The sequence below is a fragment of the Pleurodeles waltl genome, chromosome 3_2 (assembly GCF_031143425.1).
Source record: "Pleurodeles waltl isolate 20211129_DDA chromosome 3_2, aPleWal1.hap1.20221129, whole genome shotgun sequence".
Classification (NCBI taxonomy): Eukaryota; Metazoa; Chordata; class Amphibia; order Caudata; family Salamandridae; genus Pleurodeles; species Pleurodeles waltl.
The window spans coordinates 154,269,206-154,290,309 of NC_090441.1; the positions used below are offsets into that span (position 1 = coordinate 154,269,206).

The 21,104-nt window shown below is 40.4% G+C and overlaps 1 protein-coding gene across 1 annotated transcript in view; it reads left to right on the top strand.

Moving 5' to 3' along the window:
* The window catches only part of LOC138286355 (zinc finger protein 845-like), a 367,802-nt gene that overhangs the window by 49,769 nt on the left and 296,929 nt on the right, over positions 1-21,104 (top strand). The window contains exons 5-9 of the mRNA XM_069226512.1: positions 4,362-4,475; positions 5,891-5,983; positions 6,514-7,123; positions 16,929-17,091; positions 19,024-19,251. Of these exons, the coding sequence (XP_069082613.1) occupies positions 4,362-4,475; positions 5,891-5,983; positions 6,514-7,123; positions 16,929-17,091; positions 19,024-19,251 (1,208 nt within the window). The remainder of the gene's footprint in view (positions 1-4,361; positions 4,476-5,890; positions 5,984-6,513; positions 7,124-16,928; positions 17,092-19,023; positions 19,252-21,104) is intronic.

The following is a 21,104-nucleotide window of genomic DNA, read 5'->3' on the forward strand; positions in this document are numbered from 1 at the left end:
ACGTTGGAAAGAAAGGGGTTGGGACCCAAATTTGTCACCTGGATTAAATTGTTATATGCTGCACCATTGGTGTGCGTGCATATGAGGTCCCTGGTGTCAGAGGTGATCCAGCTCCAGCGGGGAACTCCGCAGGGGTGTCCCCTTTCCCCTTTGCTTTTCATCCTGGCTGTGGAACCAGTGGCATGCAGGCTGAGACAGGTGTTGCATGGCTGGGGTATATAAGGGGCCGGGGGGTCAGACGACCCATGTTGTGTCCTTATATGCAGATGACTAAATAATTTATGTGAGTCGGTCGGACATCCTGGCCCGATCCTGTTGAACATGATGAAGGAATTTGGGGGGCTCCTGGGACTGCATGTTAATCGTTCGAAGTTGGGATTGTTTCTACTGAACCGGGTGAGGCAGCTAGCCGCCCTGAGTCAAGACTGCCCCGGAATACGGATCGTGTATGTTACCTTGGCATGCATGTAGGGTATGTAATACAACCGTGCCATACTTTAAATATGGGCAGTGTGATCACTAATCTTGAGCCATCCATTAAATTCTGGAACACTCTCAGGGTTTCCCTAATGGGAGAGATTGTCCTAATTAAGATGGTGGTACTGCCCTGGTGCATTTGCGTTGCCGGAAACCATGTACGAGATACCCCAAAGTGCTTTTTTGGAACTGGACAAGGTCCTGGTGGGCCTACTGTGGGCTGGAAAAAGATGAAGGGTGGGGCTCGCCACACTGCAGCTCGACTGGGATAGAGGTGGTATGGAAGTAACTGACCTCTAAATGTACTAACTTGCATCACATTTACAGCACAACGTACACTGGCTCGGCAACAAGTTCAATTGGGAAAAAACCTTACTGGCTGGCTTTGTAGCGTGAGAAGACCTGGGAGCCCTGCTGCCGCGGGATACTAGAACGCCAGGGACAATGCCACATGTGTTGAGGGTGATGTGCAGACTCTGGAAGAGGGCTGTGTGAGTAGTTCTCCACAGGGCACCCTTTGTGCCAGAGCTAGAGATATGGAAAATCTAGCTCTTCTCACAAATTGAACAATCTATGTCCATGGACTGCTGGCAGGAGGAGGGGGCTGTGTTACTTTGGAGGACTTGTATCCATCGGGCCGATTTGCTACTATACAGGAGGGGACGTAGATATTTGAGCTGGGCACAGGTCAGTTCCGCCAGTATGCAAAAAATGGAAGCCACAGCTCAAAAAATATGGCTGGAGTTCTTGGATGCCCCAGAACCTACTTAGACACTTGTAGCAGTGCGGACGCTGGTGGGCGGTTGGAGACTCGCCACCCATATATACTGTGCCCTACGGGCAGTCAGGCTCCCCTTAAAGTGGAGGCAATGTGGCAGCGGGTTAGTGAGTTTCCAGTCATAAGTGAAGAGTGGGGTAGGATTCATAGAGAAGTGCAGGAGGTCTCTGCCAACGCAGAATTTAAAATTGCACTATATAATATAGTGTATATCACATACCTCTTGCCCAGACACCTGTACACTATATACCCTTTATGAGAAATTGGATGGTTTGACTGTGGTGTGAGCCCAGGTCAAGCAACAGCCACAGTACCTTGCAGGGTGAACAACAAAAAGTCTCTTACTTAACCTGTGCTTAACCCTGGGTAGCTTGGCACAACACTTAGAGGCAATGTGTTAAGTATTTATGCAGTACACATTCAGCAACACAGTGAAAACCCAACACAACACCATAAAATCCCAAACCATTTAGAACAATAGAGAAGATTTTAATTAATTATTTGACACCAAAACCATCACAATCCAATTACTAGAACCAGAGTTACAATTTTGTTTTAAAGCTTAAGGTTCAAAATAGCAAGTCCTCAGTTTTAGAAAATGGTCACCTGGGCACATCTAGCACCACAATCAAGGGTACAGAAATGAATGGAGACCTCTTCTTGGGGGTTTAGGACTCACTCGTTCTGGGTCTAGGTGCAAGTTTAAAGATGGTGGCAACCTGTTATGTCCCTGTGGCTCAGAACAGGAGACCAGCTAAACTAGCCCTTGGAGTTAACTCCTGAAGTCCTGAGTGCAGATGGTGATGCAAGGCTCTACAGCAGAGCTGGCCTCTGAAAGTTACAATTAGGCTCCAGTCAGCAAAGCAGTCCTTTGAGGTACAGCACATGTCTGGTAGAGTGCACAGAAAGTCACAGCAGCAGGCAGTCTTCTGGGAGTCCTTCCGCAGGTCCAGTAGTGAACTGAGGAGCAGGTCTGAGAGCCCTATTTTTATAACCTGGTGCCCTGCTCCTAGAAGTTGAATGAAGTTCCAGAAAGGTTCTCTGAAGTTCCAGGAATTTCCTGCCTCCCCTGCCCTGGCTGCACTGACAATACAGGGTAGTTAAGCCTACTGTGTGGTGGCAGAACCCAGCCTATTCACTTGCAAGTGGTGCTGTGCTTAGCTCTCCAGCCCTGATCAAGTCAGTTGGTGGCCCTTTCAGGCTCTGCTAATCCCCGTATTGTTAATGTTTGGGGTGAATTCACAAAGTCTCAACTGTCAGTTACACCCAGTCATGTGACCTAGGCAGGCTGCGGGCACAGAGAGCTAAGGGCAGGAAAATGTTGACTTTCTAAAAGTGGCACTTTCAAACTTGTAATGATAAATGCGACTTTAAGAACGATAAACCCTCTTTCATGGTAGATACTAAACATGACATATCTACCACCTCTGGTTTAGGAATTACAGCTTATGAAATATAATAAGGAATCTTCAGTGCTATTCCATGGGAGGTGTAGGCCTCACAGGAGTGAAAAACAAATTTGGGAGTTTTTAACTCTTAGGACATGTAAAACTAAAATAGTACATGTCCTACCTTTTAATTACACAGCACCCTGCCCTATGGGCCACCTAGGGCCTGTTTTGGGGTGATTCATATGTAACAAAAGGGGAGCTTTAACCTTGGCAAAGGGTTTTAAGTTCCAAGTCGAAGTGGCAATGGCAGGCCTGGTGCATGTTTTAAAGTGCTCCTTAAGTGGGTGGCACAATAAGTGCTGCAGGCCCACTAGCAGCATTTAATTTACAGGCCCTAGGTATATGGTATACCACGCTACAAGGGACTTACTTGTAAATTAAATATGTCAATCAGGTATATGTCAATCAAACCATGTTTTGGGGAGAGAGCACAATCACTTTAGCACTGGTTTATTAGTGGTAAAGTGCACATAGTCCTAAGGCCAACAAACACAATTCCAGCAAAAAGTAGGAGGAAGGCAAAATGTTTGGGAGTGACCCTGTAGAGAGGGCCGTTTCCAATACCTCTCCAGGTGTGTGGGGTACACGCTGAGTGGATACACAGTGGCAGACTTTTTCCACATTGTTTTGAGGTGCTCACAGATTGTTACTGGGACGCTTACATAGCGCTACAGGGTGGTTGATACCTAGGGACCTGATGCAATGCTTGTTGGGTTTGGTACCGCCTAAGAAAAATAGAAAGCTTACTAGGAAATTTGCACTGCTTGGATTGACTCTAGCCAAGCGGTGTATAGCCATCTGTTGGCGGAGCCCAAACCCTCCCCTGCCCTCAGCTGTATACTAGCTGTGGGACATGAGGGCTGGGGTGGAGAAGACACAAATGAAGAAAGTACTGCAAGATGATAAACTAGCAGATGGCTTACTGGCATGGGGAGCCACAATCCTGATGACTCTTACCCCGCTGCCTCTATGCCAACAGAGAATGTGTACAATGAGGGATCTGGCTCGATGTAGCGTTACCAATGTATGATGGGGAAATTATGACCTAAATGAGAGTTTGGGTACTGAAGACCACAACTCGAGGTGGCCTGAGGGTTGTGCAACTGGAGATACATTGTATTGTCTGCTGTCCTTCTAAATGCGAATCTCTACAGAGCGAGAGGACGGGGTGGGGGGAGAGGGGTTTTTGTTCTTATAATTTGATTCATTGGGTTTTACTACATTTTATTTAAAATAGTTCTCAAGGCATTCTGTGTTACCAATTATGGAGGCTCTTGTGAAACCATGCATGGTGCCTCTGGTCATTCTGTGGATATACCTATGGACTTAGTGCATGGTGTTACTATGCAAGCTTTGAGAATGTATATTACTAAAAGGCCAATCAAAATATTACATTTTAAAAATTAATTCAAATTATGAAATTACTTTTTCTCCTTTGTGAATGTGCACCTGAAGAAGATGTTAAAAGATGTACTAGAACTTGATTTTGAAACGCTCACAAATCCTGCTCAGCAAACTGAAGGCAGACCCTAAACCAATAAGCATAAAACGATTAATAGCTGTTTCTTAAAATTACAATGTGTCTGTAGTCAGTGCTTTTAAGAATGTTAGATTTATTGTCTGAAAAATAAAACATTTCTGAATTTGATTTACAGGATTTTCGAATCCCAACAGCAGCCTATATTTGCAGAATGAAGAAGAGCCAGTTTCAATTTTCATCGATCATCTTGGTGCAGAAGTCAGAGAAAGCGGCACACACTCCAGCTCAGGTACACTATACACGCTCCGAAGGATCCTGGTTTGAATTGGGTGGTAAATCTCCCAACATTAGCGAAGAAACTAAAGGGGTAATATTGTGCAGGAAATTCTGGCAGAAGAATCCTATCTGGATGTAGCCCTTACTCCATACATTTTGGGTCTTTGAGCCTCTGGTAGGACAATGAAGAGTCATGGATATGTACTTTTTATTGGATAACCATCATTAGCTTCTAGGCAGCTGTTCCCTTTTGCTTTTCATTTGTTTTATTCCAGTTCTAAAGTCTTCTGTGAACCTATGGAAGAAAGTGCAAACACTGTTCAATCCACAGTAAAAAGCCCCGTCCGTATGTTTAAAACCCTCTCTGCTTTCATCTTTGCCAGCACTTGAAATGTTCCGTTATGTGTGTCTTGGGTAATTCTACGCCACCACATTCCAGACTACATGATCAATGCTTGCAGGTGAACAGTCATTTCTACTCTGTCAATGCCAGCTCTGCTGGGTAGGCACAGTGTAAATGGTAGCTCTTTTGAAGGCTGTTTGATAGATCTCACCCCTGTTCATACCTACTCTCTTTAGATAAAGTCTCTTTAAAAAAGATGTGTTGAGTCAGCAGGTCTTCCTGTCAATACCACCTTTTGTAATCCTCTTAGGTGTATACAGTTAATGGCTCTCTCCATGTTTACATCAGCTTCTTATAACACCTCATAGGGTGCCCATAGTTGGGAAAAGCTCTGCTTTACTCATGTCAGCCACACGAAGGTCCTCGGATAAGCATGTGCAATTCTTACTTGTTTCCAGAAATCTAAGGAGCTTACATGGAGATAACAGAGATCTGACCATACTCTTGAAAGCCATCTCTCTCTTTAATACACTTAAATTCATATGTGCATTCAGCAGCCTTTCACAGAATTCCAACATTACCATATCCATCAGAACTGCCCAATGCTGCCCCAGTTTAGTACAAAATTAAACACTCGCCTTGTTTAAGAAAAAAACATCACGTGTTAATAACCCAGGTTCATCTCCTTTTACTTGTTTACTTTATGATGTTGAGTTCATGCTTGTCTTTAACCATGTATAGCGCCCGCTGCCTTTTTGCTAGGTTCGCTCTTTAATAATTACTATACATACATACATACATAGATACATGATCTGATTGCTCTTTGTCTGTGGGGATATTCAGGCATTTGCGAACACAATAACATACAGATGGACTCCTAGCCTAAAGGGCTGAATGCAGTCTCCCGTCTCCATTTTGATATAATTTGGAAGTATGTTTTGATGTACTGGAACATTTGCTACAGCTCTGAACTGTCCGTTTAATTGTCGATGCTCAGTTGTATTTTGTTTTTGTTCAATGTAAATCGCACTACAATCTTTAAACAAACCACTCTTTCTTAACATTACACTTGGTCACCCCAACAGTTGTTTCCTTGTGTATAAAAGAAGAGGAAGAAGAGAGCTGTTCCATTGACCATCACAACAGTAAAAGAACAGAATGCTTCAGCAGCCGCACAGGTTAGTCAATAGCCTTTAACTGCTTGGACCCGGAAGAATACCATGTTTCCATTATTGCACTTCATACACCGTCTAAAAACAAAACATCTTTGAGATGCTTCTAACGAGCAGCATCTTAGAGCCAGTATTATCTGCTTGTAGCAGTGAGACCCTGTTTCCATGCAAACCTCATTAACACTAGTCTGTGTGTTTGAAACACTGAATGTCATGGGAATTTTCACAGTTTTGTAATTACTGGTAATTTTCTAATCTCAGTTAATCTCAAGCCAGAATTTGGGGTTTGTGACTGAGGTTTTCTCTTTGACGGGTAATATAGGTGGCAAAGAAAAGCAGGCAAGCAGCATGTGCCCTGGTATCACATTTTGTGAAAATTGTATGTGAATAAATAAGTTAAATGGTACCACCAGAAGCTGGTAGTGTTCTCAGAAAATTGTCCATCTTTAGTATTGTGGGGTCTAGTCATACTATACATATTTGCCACAAAAAACAGTTTGAATGCTACTGACTAAGCTCTCATTTTACTCCAACAGATGAAAGAACCATGAACAGAAAACGTATTGTAGCAGAGTCTGTTAACCCTGCAGTACATCATCATAGAATGACCCATCATGAAGAGGCACAAATGGAGATTCCTCACCGCTCTGAGAAAGGAATCCATTATAGTGGCAGACTGTGGTCTGAAATTATTCATGAACTTGAAGAAGAGACCGCTAATCCACATGGTTTTAGTAATCCAGGACATTTCATTTTAAGTCCTGAGGCCCTGAAAGTAGAGCGATCAGATACATTCAGTAGCTTGGACGCAGATCTGGATCTTGCAAATCTTCTTGCATGTCAAGAAAATACGGAACATGCCTGGATTCTCTACTCATGTACAGAATGTGATAAACACTTCAGTAAGAAGGAATATCTCATACGGCATAAGCGAACACATATGGGAGCGAAACCGTACCAATGTGCCGAATGTGAAAAAACCTTCAGAAAGAAAGAATACCTTGTAGTGCACAAGAGAACACATACTGGAGAGAAACCCTATCACTGTACTAAATGTGAAAAAAGCTTCAGTCAAAAGGGAGTTCTCAACAGACACCAGAGAACACACATTACTAAAAATGTGAAAGATTATCCTAGCATACCTTGACTCAAAAATGGAGGTTTATCCCTGATATCACAACTGTGCAGAAGATATAACCCTATTGGAGACTTGAACTATTAATGAGAGACCTGGCCATTTTACTAAGTGTGAAAAAAAAACTTGATTCTAGTGGAAGACCTTTTTCCCAAATCCACTGTATTTCTTATAAAGCACTTTGAAGAGGCCAAAAGGCAACCTAACCCTATACATAGTAAAATTAATAAATCTGTATAACCCCTACTGTCACTTTTTTACATTGTTCTTTATTACCATTTACCCTATATCCCTTTTTCTTTTTTTTCTATTGTCTCCTTTTTTTGTATGTGCTATCAACCATTGTGCTTTTTATTTTAATTCATGTTTCTGTAAAACATGCCTTTATCCAGACCACCACCACAAAAACCCTTCACAGCGCTTGTCTGCTCTTTCTTGTGTTTTTGTATTTTACTCATTTCTGTAGGGGTTAACCCCTTTATGACCACCGGTTCTGTTTAATTTGCCCTCCAGCTTTTCAGAGACTTTGATAATTGTGGTGATTTACTTATACATCATTGGCCGATAATAATTATTATTGTTATGGTTATTTTGAATACACCTGCTAAATTAGAAGGTGCAGTTTCATAGCCCTGTAAACAACAGCTGTAACTATTACCCAATTCAATGATTCATATAGCATTCATGGATTTCTGTTTATTCCAACCTTTGCAACACAGTATGTTTATTTTCCAGCAGTAAACCAGTTTGCCATCTAAATTAATCTTAACTTGGATTTTCGTTTCTTCTTCTTCGAAGAACCCTCAAGTGATGTTTCTCATCTCTTGGCTGGGAGGTACTAACACATTAGGTGATTAAAACCTAATTGTAAATGAATCAAGTACAACAGTGGCTCTCCACTAATATCAAATGGCCTTGCCAGATGCACACAGACAATATTCCTCACATACAAATTAGCCCACGCAGATCACATCTGAATGAGTGATGACTATAACGCTTCAAAATCACATGCCTGGCGGAGTTCAACCCCCATGCATCGTATGGATAAAAAGTAGAACGAGGCCTCAAAATAATAAACATTGGGCCTGAGGTAGAGTTTGGCCGATGGGTTATCCAGTCACAAACGTGACGGATATCCCGTCTGTCGTATTACGATTCCCATAGGATATAATGGGATTGTAATACAGCCAATGGGATATCCGTCACGTTTGTGACCAGGTATTCCCCTCCACCAAACTCAAAATCAGGCCCATAGTGTTAATAAATGCTTATAAGAATACAAACTGGAACTCTGCTGATGTTCTTCTACGCTTCTATAGACCGATTTGCCTGAAAACTGCAAAGATCAATTGACCGTAAAGAGAGAACCACAAGCAATTGAATATTAGACAATAGATTGTTATACATGAGAGGGGCAGTTAAGCTCTAACTGGAGAGCTGTGACGTGATTAGGAGGTGCATCTATTCACATTTGGATGGCCGTGAACCCTCTATTTGATATGGTGCTATCCAAAATAGATTATGGGATTGGAATGTTAAAAGGTCTTCCAAAAACATCCACTGCATTTTTGCACAACATTTAGGATCTGCATATTCTGTTCAGTGTGGGGAAGTTTTAACAATGTGCCTCATCTGTCTGTCCTTGTATTACAGTGTGTTTGACTCACAATAGACCAATTGGTGGCTGTAGTGCAGTCTTCCAATATACCATTTTAGGAACCAGATGTATCTCCAATATGCTTTTTAAGGCATTTCGTAGGATAGCTTACCTGCACAACATAAAATGAATTCAGTTCCACAAACATTTCAGCAGTCTAAAGATTTATTTCTTATGTATGTATTTTGTCATTTCACTGGGATGAGCGTATTTCTTTGTTTAGTACTTTGATGTTCAAGTCTAATTTGGCTCTGTTAATGCTAGTTTTTACAGAACTGTTTTAATTTTTCTGCAGTATTACATTTTGTCGTAAGCTCTACAGTGCTCTGGAGCCCACTAACATGGCTCACTCTTGATACAATTAAATAAATATTTAAGACAGTACAAGTTTTATAAGCTTTCTTGATTTGTTGAAGTGTCTTACAGTATAATAAATGACAAACAAGGCATTTCTGAAACAAAGTACAGAATATCTACATTAGAGTGTCATTGATTCTTTAAGCACTTTATATGATGAGTTTTTAAGTGTACACAATTCACTAAAACCAAGCAAATTATAACTTGCATGTAGAAATTGAGTTAAATCATGCTTTATTGCATAAAGGTCTTGTACATTCTATATCCGAGTTACTAGCCATAACAAAATATTTAGTTGGTTGCTGGTAAGAATCAATTTTATTCTGTCTCTGTATGCGCTACTACTAAAGTACAAGTACTTTATTAATGTGGAGATCAAGAAGGCTTCATAGGTGCGTGAATCTTGATGGTCGTCATACCGTGGAAGAAAACATCCATACGCTGCTTGTGTGCTCAGTCGGGAAAATGTACTTATTAAAAAGGGGAGGAGGTGTGGCCTTGTGGCTGGAGCTTCTGCTTTTGAGACCTGAGGAGCCAGACTCAACTTGGTTTCATTTTGGGCAAATCACTTAATCTCCCAGTCCCTAAATATGCATACACTGTATTTGTGTGATGTCTGCTTGATGTGCAGATCTGGTAGCTAGTCTCTGACCGCTCTGTTGTTTTACTGTTAAGTTTTGTTATATAAATACCAATACATACATACAGCTGTGATTACAAACATTGGACAGACATCTCCCCCCACAGTCAACGACAAGAGAAACTCCTTAGGCTAAGGCTGCAACACTTTGTAGCAAACTATGGATGCCTCTACCCTAGGATTATGTCACCAGCAGTTTCAGTTTTCTAACAAGAAGGTGCATGAGTGAGACCATAAAACATGCTGAAATCTGGAGCACGTGTCCTTCAGTTGCATCTAAACAAAAGGCAGGTTTCTTCATATAGACACATTACGCTTCACATATAAAGATACAAAACAGCTCTAGCTGTGAGACAAGAGGTCCCAGTTAAGGCCAAATGGCTGCACATTAAAACATTAGTACAACTGGATTTCTACAATCTCCAGCCCATTAGTGTTATGCAAAATCTTTTTTAATCTTAGAAGCACTGAATACTCATTATATCAAACATTTCTTGTACTTCCCTTGTTCTCTTCTGTAATACAAAACATAAGTATATTCCTTCAACTTTAGAAGAATATGAAAATGATAGAGAAGGAACTGAAGCAGACCCTAGGAAAAAGACTTAATTCTCCTATGTCAAACAGACTTCTCAACTCGGAGCAAACATCTTACCTATATGAATTGATCTCCTTAATAAATGCAGTTCTTCAACTTGGATATAATTGCTTTCAACTTGCTGATTCATCATTGAGAGTTATTGGGCATATATGGCCAATCTGAGATTTCTCTTCTGCTTCTAAGATCTCGCCTACTAGACAGCTGTTTGTTGAGAGACATATTGTTAGCTTACAGTGGGCTTAGAGCCCACCTATTGCTTACCGCTGGTTGGCTTTATTATATTCAGCAGCTCGTGTAGGCTTTTCTTCCTCTTCTTGTGTTTCTCCCTCCTCTGTAGCATAGACGCAGATAGTGTGTGTCACTTTTCAAGCGCTACCTTTTTCTGTTTCATTAAGCAGTCGACCAGGGTGCATGTGTTTTCTGACTGTCTTCCTCCTGTACTTCTCTCCCACCATCTGCCACTCTGTGTTCTCTCTCCCCGTGTGCTTCTCTCCACCAACTCCATGTTTCTCTCTCTTGCCTGTTTGCCTTTCTCCCACTCAGTGTATCCATGTCGAGTCCTCTCTTCACTCATGCCTTCTGTATTGCTTTCACTCACCCCCCACCCCAATCCATGCCCTCCATGTTGGTTTATCCACCTGCCCTGGTTGGCAAACAAACAACCCAACTCCCCTCACCCCTCCCCTTCTGTGTTTTTATCCTCTGTGTTGCTTCCCCCCACCTGCTTAAACTAAAAAGTTCCTCACTTTTTTTTTTGTTCAAAAAGAAAAAAGAGGCTACGTAAAATTATTAGGCCTGTGCATGGGTGGTGAGCTTGCCTATAAAGTGACACAAGACTTCTTTTTTTTTTTTTAATTCTTTACCCATGGTGCACAGCATCATGGATGTATTCAGTCTCAGTTCTGGTAGCTATGTTTCTTTAGGTGAAAACTACTCCTGAAGAAAAGCTAATTCTGACCTTGCTCACTTGCAAGCAAATCATGAAAGGAATCTGGCCCTTTCACTTGCGTACAGTAGTTCTAGTTGCTGGTACCCACATAGATACCGAACTTTCCCTGCTCACATTCCAAGCTTTGGCCAGTAGCAGATAGATAAATGTTGGGGTTAGACAACAACAGCATTTTGTAATAAAAGGGCCTTGCAAATCCCTTTGAAATATGTGGGCACATGGAAACAAAGGCAAAAAGGAGAACAAATTTAGGTTACATTTATACTGATCAAGGACCTGTAGGAACATATTTTCTATTGACCGATCGTTTATCTCCGACGATGGTGGCCAGCGCGGTTTCATTGCACGCTTTAAACCCACCAATTAACTTTGCTTCACAGCACTACCACATGATGAAACAGTCAGCCATACTTGCTAAGAAGAATACTCACGCCTACTGTGAAACGAAGTGGGCAGCAGTCTCCTGCTTCTGTGATTTCAAGTTGTAGTTGTGTGCATGAGAAGTGGATGTAACATCTTAACTTCTTGTGACTCAGCAAAGACAGAAATTCACTGCTCAATGACCCTCTTCCCACCCCTTCTCCTCCCTCCACACTTTTCAGGCTCTATTGCAATGCAACATGAGGATCCAGAAGGGTAGTCTTGGCACATTTGGTCCTGGCCCCTTGATATACCTCCGTAGAAAAATTGTTGCCCAGAGAAGTTAATTTTTCTAATTGTGTTTTTTTCATCACTAGAGAAGTAATTTAGCTTGGGTAGACATTGCTAATCTGGGCTGATTATTTCTACTTTTATTTATTTTTTCTTCCTGGACCACATTTTCAAAAATGGCGCATGTGCTGATGTAATATTTCAGGAACCATGAGACCTATATTCTTCATTTTGGTGTCAAAACATAGGTTTTGGGTGTCAAGTAGTCAGACACAAAACAACTCATCAAATCAACCCATCCACCATTTTCCAAAATGACGCCTCTATAATGATGTGTCTTAGCCATCATATTGGTCATTTATTTTAACATTGTTTTTGTTTCAGGTTTTCCATTGATTCAAATTCGTGAACATGAGTGAAGCAGGTGGTAGCAGAAGATCTTTACATTCTGATGGAGTGTTGCTAACTACAAAATCTGAGGACTCCTTCAACGAATAAAAATGTGTTGTATGCCAAACTAATCCATTCTTATTCTTAACTGACAAAATGCACAAAAGATTGAAACTGATGGGTGAAGTGGATCAAATATTTTATCATTTTAACAACAAGTCGTATACAATGAAAAAAAGCCTGTGAACAATTTGTCAAAAAATAGCAGAAATCAGTGAATCAAGAATCTGAGTCTTCTGAGAAAGCGACGACAACCAAATCCAATGCCCACCCACTTAGAAGATCGATGTCTACCTCTCGTACATCACCAACAACTGATCAGAAAGCAGAGGATCCTCAATCTGTGGTTTAGCCAGAACAAGAGCCAAAGGGATTGACGAAGGAACAAAGTACAGAGTATATGAGCTTCAAAGGGCAAACAAGTTTTTATCTGCAGCTAGTTTCTTCCAAGATGAAGTTTTCAGCCAAGTAGTTGATCTAAACAGCGAGCTGAATGTATTTGCAGCGGATGTGTACGCCCCCCCTGAACTGCATTCATTTAAAAATATGGATGTACAATGACCTTCCAGCAGCAATGTAACCGCCAGCCTTCAGTTAAGTTTGCACTCTTTGAAAAAGCAAATTAAGTTTTAAAGCCACTCCTGAGTACTGGCTCCAGGTTCACACTCCGTGAGATCAGAGAAATAATGGTCAACATTGGTGAAACTGTATTAATCCACAATAATGAATATAATAAAATTAAGATTTTTCTGGTGAGAATGCACAATGATAGAATTTGTTTTTGTTAGTCAACCAAAAAAAAAGAAATGAGACACTTATGATGTACTCACCTGATTTGACTATTAAAATTCCTGGTGCCAAAATAAGATCACAGGATGCAGTAAAATCAGCAGGAACTACTTTAAGAAACATCCTGAAAGATTTTGATTTTGGACTTAACGACAAATTTTGTGATGCCCCAGAGCTCTGAAAATCATGGGAATCAACAAAAATGCATGATGTCTTATCATTTTTTTTTATAGCCTTGTTTAATAGCGGCAAAACAAAACTCATGAAAACTAAAGTTCTTGAGTTTGGAATAGAAGCCGACAACATTGATGAAGGCTTTGAAGATATAATCGAAGAAGTGGAAGACAATCCCATGAACTGACAGGCTTATGCTGTGCAAATGTACTGTCTTTTCCAAATCATGTTTTATGAATTACAACACAGCAAAAAAAGAAAACACTGCTACACATGATGACTGCCCACACAATCTAGGAGAAGTAAAAAAGTAGAGAGCTAATCACTTCAATTAATAGGATTGGTATATCATCAAGTTATAATGACCTAGTATGGAGCAGGAACTTGTTAGCAGCTCATGTTGTAAAATCTTGTGAATCTGAGAGCACATGACTTCCAAGTCACTTTACTGGGAAAGGATTTACAATTGCTGCTCTTGCTATTTTTGATTCTGAAAACAGCTCTTCTTTGTCTGGAACATCCAGCACATGATTCTTCTGTGGTGCTTTTTCAAGACTGTACTAATGAAGTAGCTGCTGGAAAACAAGCTGTGTCAGCTGTAAGCCTAAACAAATGAAGCTGCAAACTTATAACCCAACTGCCTAGCCAACATGTGGAAAATCACTACAAGCCATTAGCACATTCCAGTCTACCAGAAAGTTTCAAAGTGGCTCTTCTTCTACTGGATGCTGTGGTCCCTAAAGCTGATTTAACTGAATTTATCATATCGCAAATTCAGTGCAGACTGAAGGATGAAGAAAAAAACAGTTCCTCTGTGGGCTGGAATCCATGCGCTGGTCTCCCATAATAAGTATACACGGCTCTAAAAAATTTCCAAAATGTGTGTGCTCAGCTTGAAGACCAGTCTACCCTGCCAATTTTCTGCGATGACGCTGTTTTCTGTAGTGTAGCTGACAATTTTATGAGCAATCCAGTAGAATGTGATGATCTTCATCCAATGATGGGCATTTTCCACATGACAAAAGTTGCGTTGCGGTGTGCAAGAAGTTATCTTAGTGGATGTGGCATAGACCAGTGGTTCCCAAACTTTTGACATCTGTGGACCCCCACTTTATCATTAGTGGAACCCAGGGACCCCCACAGAATCATTATTGGAACACTAATTCATTACTTGAAGTCCGTGACCTAGGCGTAAACATTGTTGATGATTTGCACCACAAAACATTACACAAAAATACAGAAACTAACATTCAATCATTCATGTGCACAAATGATAATCCATTTGATTTAATTTGCAAACAAATACAATAACAAAATAAAAAATGTAATCTTAATAGGAAGATTGGAGCTTTTCTAAATTCAGTTTGTCCATACTATGTTCTGTTAGCTGCACCTGCACTGCCCCAAAAATTAATCTGAGGATATTCATTTAATTTTTAGCCCCCAGTTTCAAATTCCTTGACATTTACAGTACATTTTAAATTGGCAATTGCACATTTAAACACTTTATTTATATACACTTTATTAATCTGTTAACATTAGTTCATTTTCTAAGCAGTCACAGACCCCCCTCACTAAGCTTGAAAACCCAAGGGGTCCCTGGACTACAGGTTTGGAACCACTGACCTAGACGATGCACTTATTGAGGCTGAAATATTTGGAAGCAAAACTGTCCTGTCAATATTGAACGGAACTCATTCTGTTCCATTCATTTCAAGGTATGCTCATCTATCTGAGGCTATAGAAACACTGCGTTGGAATGCTTTCTGGAACAAGGATGACAAATTAGTTTTTGTATACCTTATCTCAGAAGGGAACAACGCAAAGGGTTCACTTCTTTCAAAAGACATAATGCAAAGCCAGGCAATGTTCAATACACTCAGTTCAAAATCAGAAAACTTGAAACCCAAGTTCAGAGTTTGTCAAAGAATGTGAAGAAAAATCAGAACTTTGTAAGTACTGGTGAAAAACTTGGTACATGCAGATTGGGAAGGTGATTGGGAGCTGCACGTGAAGACTGTGGAGTCACTTATTCCTGTGTTTTGTGAATTTGATTGCATAAACTACCTGATATGTGGATCTTGGTATTTAGAAAGAGTGAAGAAGTCGAAAAATCAATCATCTACAGAAAATTAATTCAAAGCTTTTTTGTGACGAAAGACAGAGGGAAAGTTCAATGCTGTGGCTCCAGATATGAAACTGGAACAGACAATCCAGAGGTCACAGAAAAGCTCCAAGGGGATATTATGGTCAGACACTTAAAAGTTAATGTTGCTCACTGGCAGCTGGTTTACCATGAAGTTCTTTCTATTTACAATGTTTTCAAAGAGATAACAAATTCTAAATTAATGGACTATCGTGAAACTGATCTTCACCACGAACTTGTGGGAAAGAGAGGGGAACGTTTTAATAAACATGTTGACCGACTTCTTCATTTCATGCAGCAGCAAGGAGACACCTTTGAAATGACAGAACCTGTGTGACTACACAACTTTGTTACAAAACAATATGTGGATAACAATAGAAAGACACATCTAGATGTCGTGGAACATGGATCGAAACTATATGCAGAAGTGAAGCGGGAGAGATTTGTAAAGAAAGAGAAAAAGCAGTTTAATATCATCACTAAAACTATAAACTTCCACGCTTTAATTGCCATAGTAAGAGTTTTGTCTAATCAGCCACTACAAAACAGGTTACAAAAACACATCTTTCGCAGGCACATAGAGAGATGGATGTAGCACAAAAAAAAAAATGAATTAATCAAGGACATTCTTCCAACAATTGTATTATTTGATTGAGATGCTGCAACTAAGCAAGCGAAGCACAAATGTGTACAAGAGCTCGAAAACAAAACATTTTTACCTGAAGAATTTCAATTAAAAAAGGTGTAGTTGAAAACTGCTGTTGTTGTGGACTATATGTCACAATTGTGAATGGCCAATATTTCATCTATGCAAAACTTTGGAGAGGTCGTTCAGACTGTTTTACAGAGATCAAAGTCAGTGTGCTCCTTGCAAGAACTGGACATTGTCTTTGACAGATCTTGAACTATCTGTTCAAGAATGTGAGAGAATCAGATGAATGGCTACAAGTGGAACAACTGACCTTGCCTGCATTAAAAAAAATCAACATCTATACCTGTGCAACTGGATAAATTCTGGTCATCAACATTGAACAAGATGAACTTGGAGATGTACACTCGTCAAAACATTGCGGATGCTTTAGTGAACATTGAATTTCCAATTATAGCAATTGGAATGATTGTCAATGAGGAGTTGTTGCCTGCAAAGATGTAAAGGTACAGGTCATATTGTTCAAGAATTTAACAGCAAATTGGAGGAAGCATACCTTCATGTTGTGCCACATGTTGAGTGGGCTGTTCAAAATTGTTCTAATCGAGTCATTGTGCTGTCAAATAACATAATTGTTATTATTGTGCTGCTTAGATTTATTGCAATGTTCATAAGTCAAGGATTGTCAGAGTTATGGATATGTTATGGAACAAGTGAGAAAAGACATTTAATCCTGCTTCATATTCTTTACAGGAAACTTGACCCAGAGATGGCCAGTGTTCTTATCAAGGCACATATTCTTACGGGTGATGACACTATGAGCACACTTGGAACAAAGTTTGGTGCTTTAACTGCTGACGCTGTGAAGTTTCTACAAGGATTTGCTGAGACAGAAGAAGAATGTGACTTTAAAGACGTAGAAAAATACCTTGTGCATGTGTGGAAAACAAGTTCTGACTGTCACACATGTAGCTCTCACTACTAATTGGCTGGGAGGTAATGATTCAGCTGGCGGGAGGATTTGGCTAGAGCTCCTCTCCCTCTTAATGCCACTAAAAGCACAGATGTGTGCAGAGGGCGTGCCAAAGGTGTTCCAAAGGCAAGCCCATCCGCGGCCGGCCGGGGCTAATTATGCTGCCCAACACTTCATCTATACCCCTAATGAACTTAGACAGCTACACTCTACAACCTATCAGCCGGACTACACCACCATTTTACTTCTTTCTGATTTAGGGTTACTAAATATAGTCCATATATCTTTCAGCTACATCCCCTTTGAGAGTTTTGGCAGGTCATCCACCTACTCCCAAAGTGCTTCAATTTTTCTGTTTGAACACCAGGTCCATGGTTAAACATAAACTTGAAATATCTCATCTACTTAGCTCGGAGAATCTGGATATCTTATTCTTAACTGGGAATGGGTTAAGAGCTGAATCATCTCCTGATATCTTTGTGGCCCTTCCTAATAATTATCACATACTCTTTACCAATCATCCTGCAGGCAAAATTGGAGGGGATGTAGCATCTATTATAAAGAAGCATTTAAAGTTCTCCAGTCTAACCCCCCTTGACCTTCCAATGGCTGATAGTCTTATAATTAAACTTGATTTGTCTATCTCCCCCTTCATTTGCATCCTAGTATATAGGCCTCCAGGTTACATGCCGCATTTTATGGAACAACTTCCTCAATTTGTAATTGACTTTACAAGGATATTGACATTAGGTGACTTTAATTATTGGCCAAATGATGCTTCCGGAGGTCTACTGTCTCTTGATTTCACGGATCTGCTCTACAGTTTAAATCTTACCCAACATGTTTTCTCACATACTCATTACAAGGGTCACACTTTTGACCAAGTTTGGACTAACAATCTTTCAGTCTCTTCCATAGATGTTTTGCCAGGTATATGGTCAGACCATTTTCTTTCTAATGACTGTGATTTTGCCTAAGCCTCAACATATAGCTGCTAAATGCTCCAGAAACTGGGTCCGTGTTAACATTAACTCCTTCAGCAGCTCTTTGGCTAATTTCTCTGCCTGATACCAAGGTCACCCTTGACATGCTGGAGGAGAGTATTCTGAAATGGCTAATACGTGTGATTCCCATGCTCTGCTTATAATTGCTAGACCAATAAGGCATCATGATGCCTCAAAATGGTTCTCAGAGGACCTAAAATTAGCCACACTGGAATTACATTGTGCTGAACGTATGTGGCGAGAAAACTACTCCCCCAAGGGAAAAGCGGTTTGTCACTTTTAAACAATATCAAAAACTTATCATACAAGCAAATTACCCATTTAGTCAACAAGTCAAAGGAAGTTTTTCAAATCATGAATGAACTGTCCAATCCTGATAGTGACTTTTACAGTCCCTTCCATGCAGAATTTATGCAAGGCCCTGAATTCCTTTTTCATTGATAAGATTACTAATATTTAAGTTAGTATCCCTTCTTGTCCTTCTGCTATGTCTTCCTATGCCACATAGTAATTTAGCCACATTGTCTGCTCTGCCTGCTATTAGTAAACAGCATCTTTTGGACCTTTTGTCTGATGTAAAATTGGGGTCCCCTAACAATCGCTGCCCTCCTGAGGTTCTAAAAATGTTTTTTTTTGCATTTCACTTAGCTTGCCCTTGCCTTCCTCAACACCTCTTTAAATTGTGGCCTGGTTCACAGCTCCTTTGAGGACGTAATTGTGATGTCTTTACTAAAGAAAGCCGGTGACGTCCCCTCTATTTTGAAAAATGATCTCCCAAATTCTTTACTTTCTGGCTAAGGTTCTCGAGGCTCGTGTAGCCAAAAGCATCTGTTCCTTTGTACAGTTAACTAACTTTCATGATCCCCATCAGGCTTGCTTTCAACCTGCCCATTCCACCGAGACAGTCATTCCTGCTGTGGTGGATGATGTTCGTGAGGCGGCTGACAAGGATATCACCCAGGTATTGGTGCTTCTTGATCACTCGGCAACCTCTGACATGGGCGACCATGATATTCTGGTCAACCGGGTCATAGCTGTGGGACTTCGGGGTACTACACAACACTGGGTCGAGTCCTTGTTGAAGGACAGGTCACAGGAGGTCAGGCTTTCCTCCTTTTCTTCATCTAAGGTTAGGTTGTCCTGTGGTGTCCCTCAGGATTCCTCCCTATCTTTTTAATTTGTATATACGCCCACTGGTGCATGCCCTGAATCAAAGGAAGGTCAAGATTTACAACTATGCTTATGATTTGTAATTGATCTTCAACATTGACCGCTCCCTCAAATTTGCAACTTCTTTCCAAAACACTATGCTATTTATCCATGATTGAATGAATGACAGAGATTGTCAATATTAAAAACACTATTATTATATGGAGATCTTCATCTTGGCCTGTGCCCATGGGCTCGCCCCCTCTGCCCAAGAATTCAATTAAGAGCCTTGGAGTCTTGATTGATGCCAGTTTCAACTTGAAACCCAAAGTGAGTTGGCATAATTTCCTCATGTTTTTTTTTTTTTTTTTACAACTGAGGGAAATCAGAACGATCTGTAAACTTTTGTCTTTTGAGGTGATAAAGCAGGTTATTACACTGGTCCTCTCTAGTTTAGACTATGCTAACTCCTTGTACTTGGATCTTCCTAAGTGTCTAATTCACAGAATCCAGCTGGTCCAAAATCAAGCAGCTAGGCTGTTGTTTCAACAACTTCGTAATTGTCACATTTCCCCCTTATTGAGTAACCAGCACTGGTTCCCTGTAGAACAGCGCTTCGTTTTCAAGGCAGGGTGCCTTATTTTAAAGTCACTCCAGTCTGGCAGTCCTACTTTTGTATCTGCTCATATACAAACACATATTCCTATTCACAATTTGAGGTTCTAGTATGCTAATCTTCTTTCTCCTTCCACCTTTAACAACAACAAAAAAGACACTGGGTGGCTCCAGGTTTGCGGTATAGGTGCCCTGCATCCGGAATGCGTTCCTCTAGAAATCACACTCTTCCTGCTACACTGCATTCAGGAAACTCTTAAAGACATGGTTCTTCAAACTTGCATATGAGTAAGGAGCTGTTGCATGCCTGTTCTAGTTACCTAAGCACCAAGAAACCAATCTGGTGTACTTGTGCTTTAGAAATATTTGTAATATAACACATTTCATGATCTTCGGTACAGTGAGTTCAAGAGATCAGTTCTGCTAAGTGACCTTCCACCAATCACATATTCTGTGCGTGGACACGTTAAAAGAGCATTCAACTTGATCAGAAGATATGTAAATGTTGTGGATCATGCATACGTAGAGAAAGATGCATGTGAATTTGGTTGGGAAGATATTGATGGAGTGCTAAAACCTACGAAATTTCTAAACCCTCCACGCACAGAACCTACACATGCATGTATTTGCAAAAACTGTGCTACAAAAAGATGTCCCTGTCAATATGCTCTTCTCAAATGTTCAACAGTCTGTAAACGTACCACAAGCGATTGCCAAAACAAATAAAGTGAACTATGAAAATGTGTCTAAAACAGGAGTGATAAACATTTTTTTTTTCTCATATTCAGATCATAAACATTGTTTGGTGTATACATAAAAGGATTAAAAAACATTATTTGTTTCATTTCTATGTGTCTCTTCTTTATTATTTCTGCCATTGTGGAAAATGGCGGAAGGGTTGCTGAGGAGTTTTTTCTGTCTCTGTAAGACTACTTGACCCCAAAACCTATGTTTTGACACCAAAATGAAGTATATAGGTCTCATGGTTCCTGAAATATTACATCATCACTGCAACACATACGCCATTTAAAAAAAATTATGTCCAGAAAATTTCGGCCCGGATCAGCAACGTCTACCCAAGCTAAATAACTTCTCTAATGATCCAATGACACAAATCAAAAATTAAAATGTCTGGACAACTATTTTTTTTCGAGGTATATCGGGGGGACAGGATTATTTTCAGCTTTG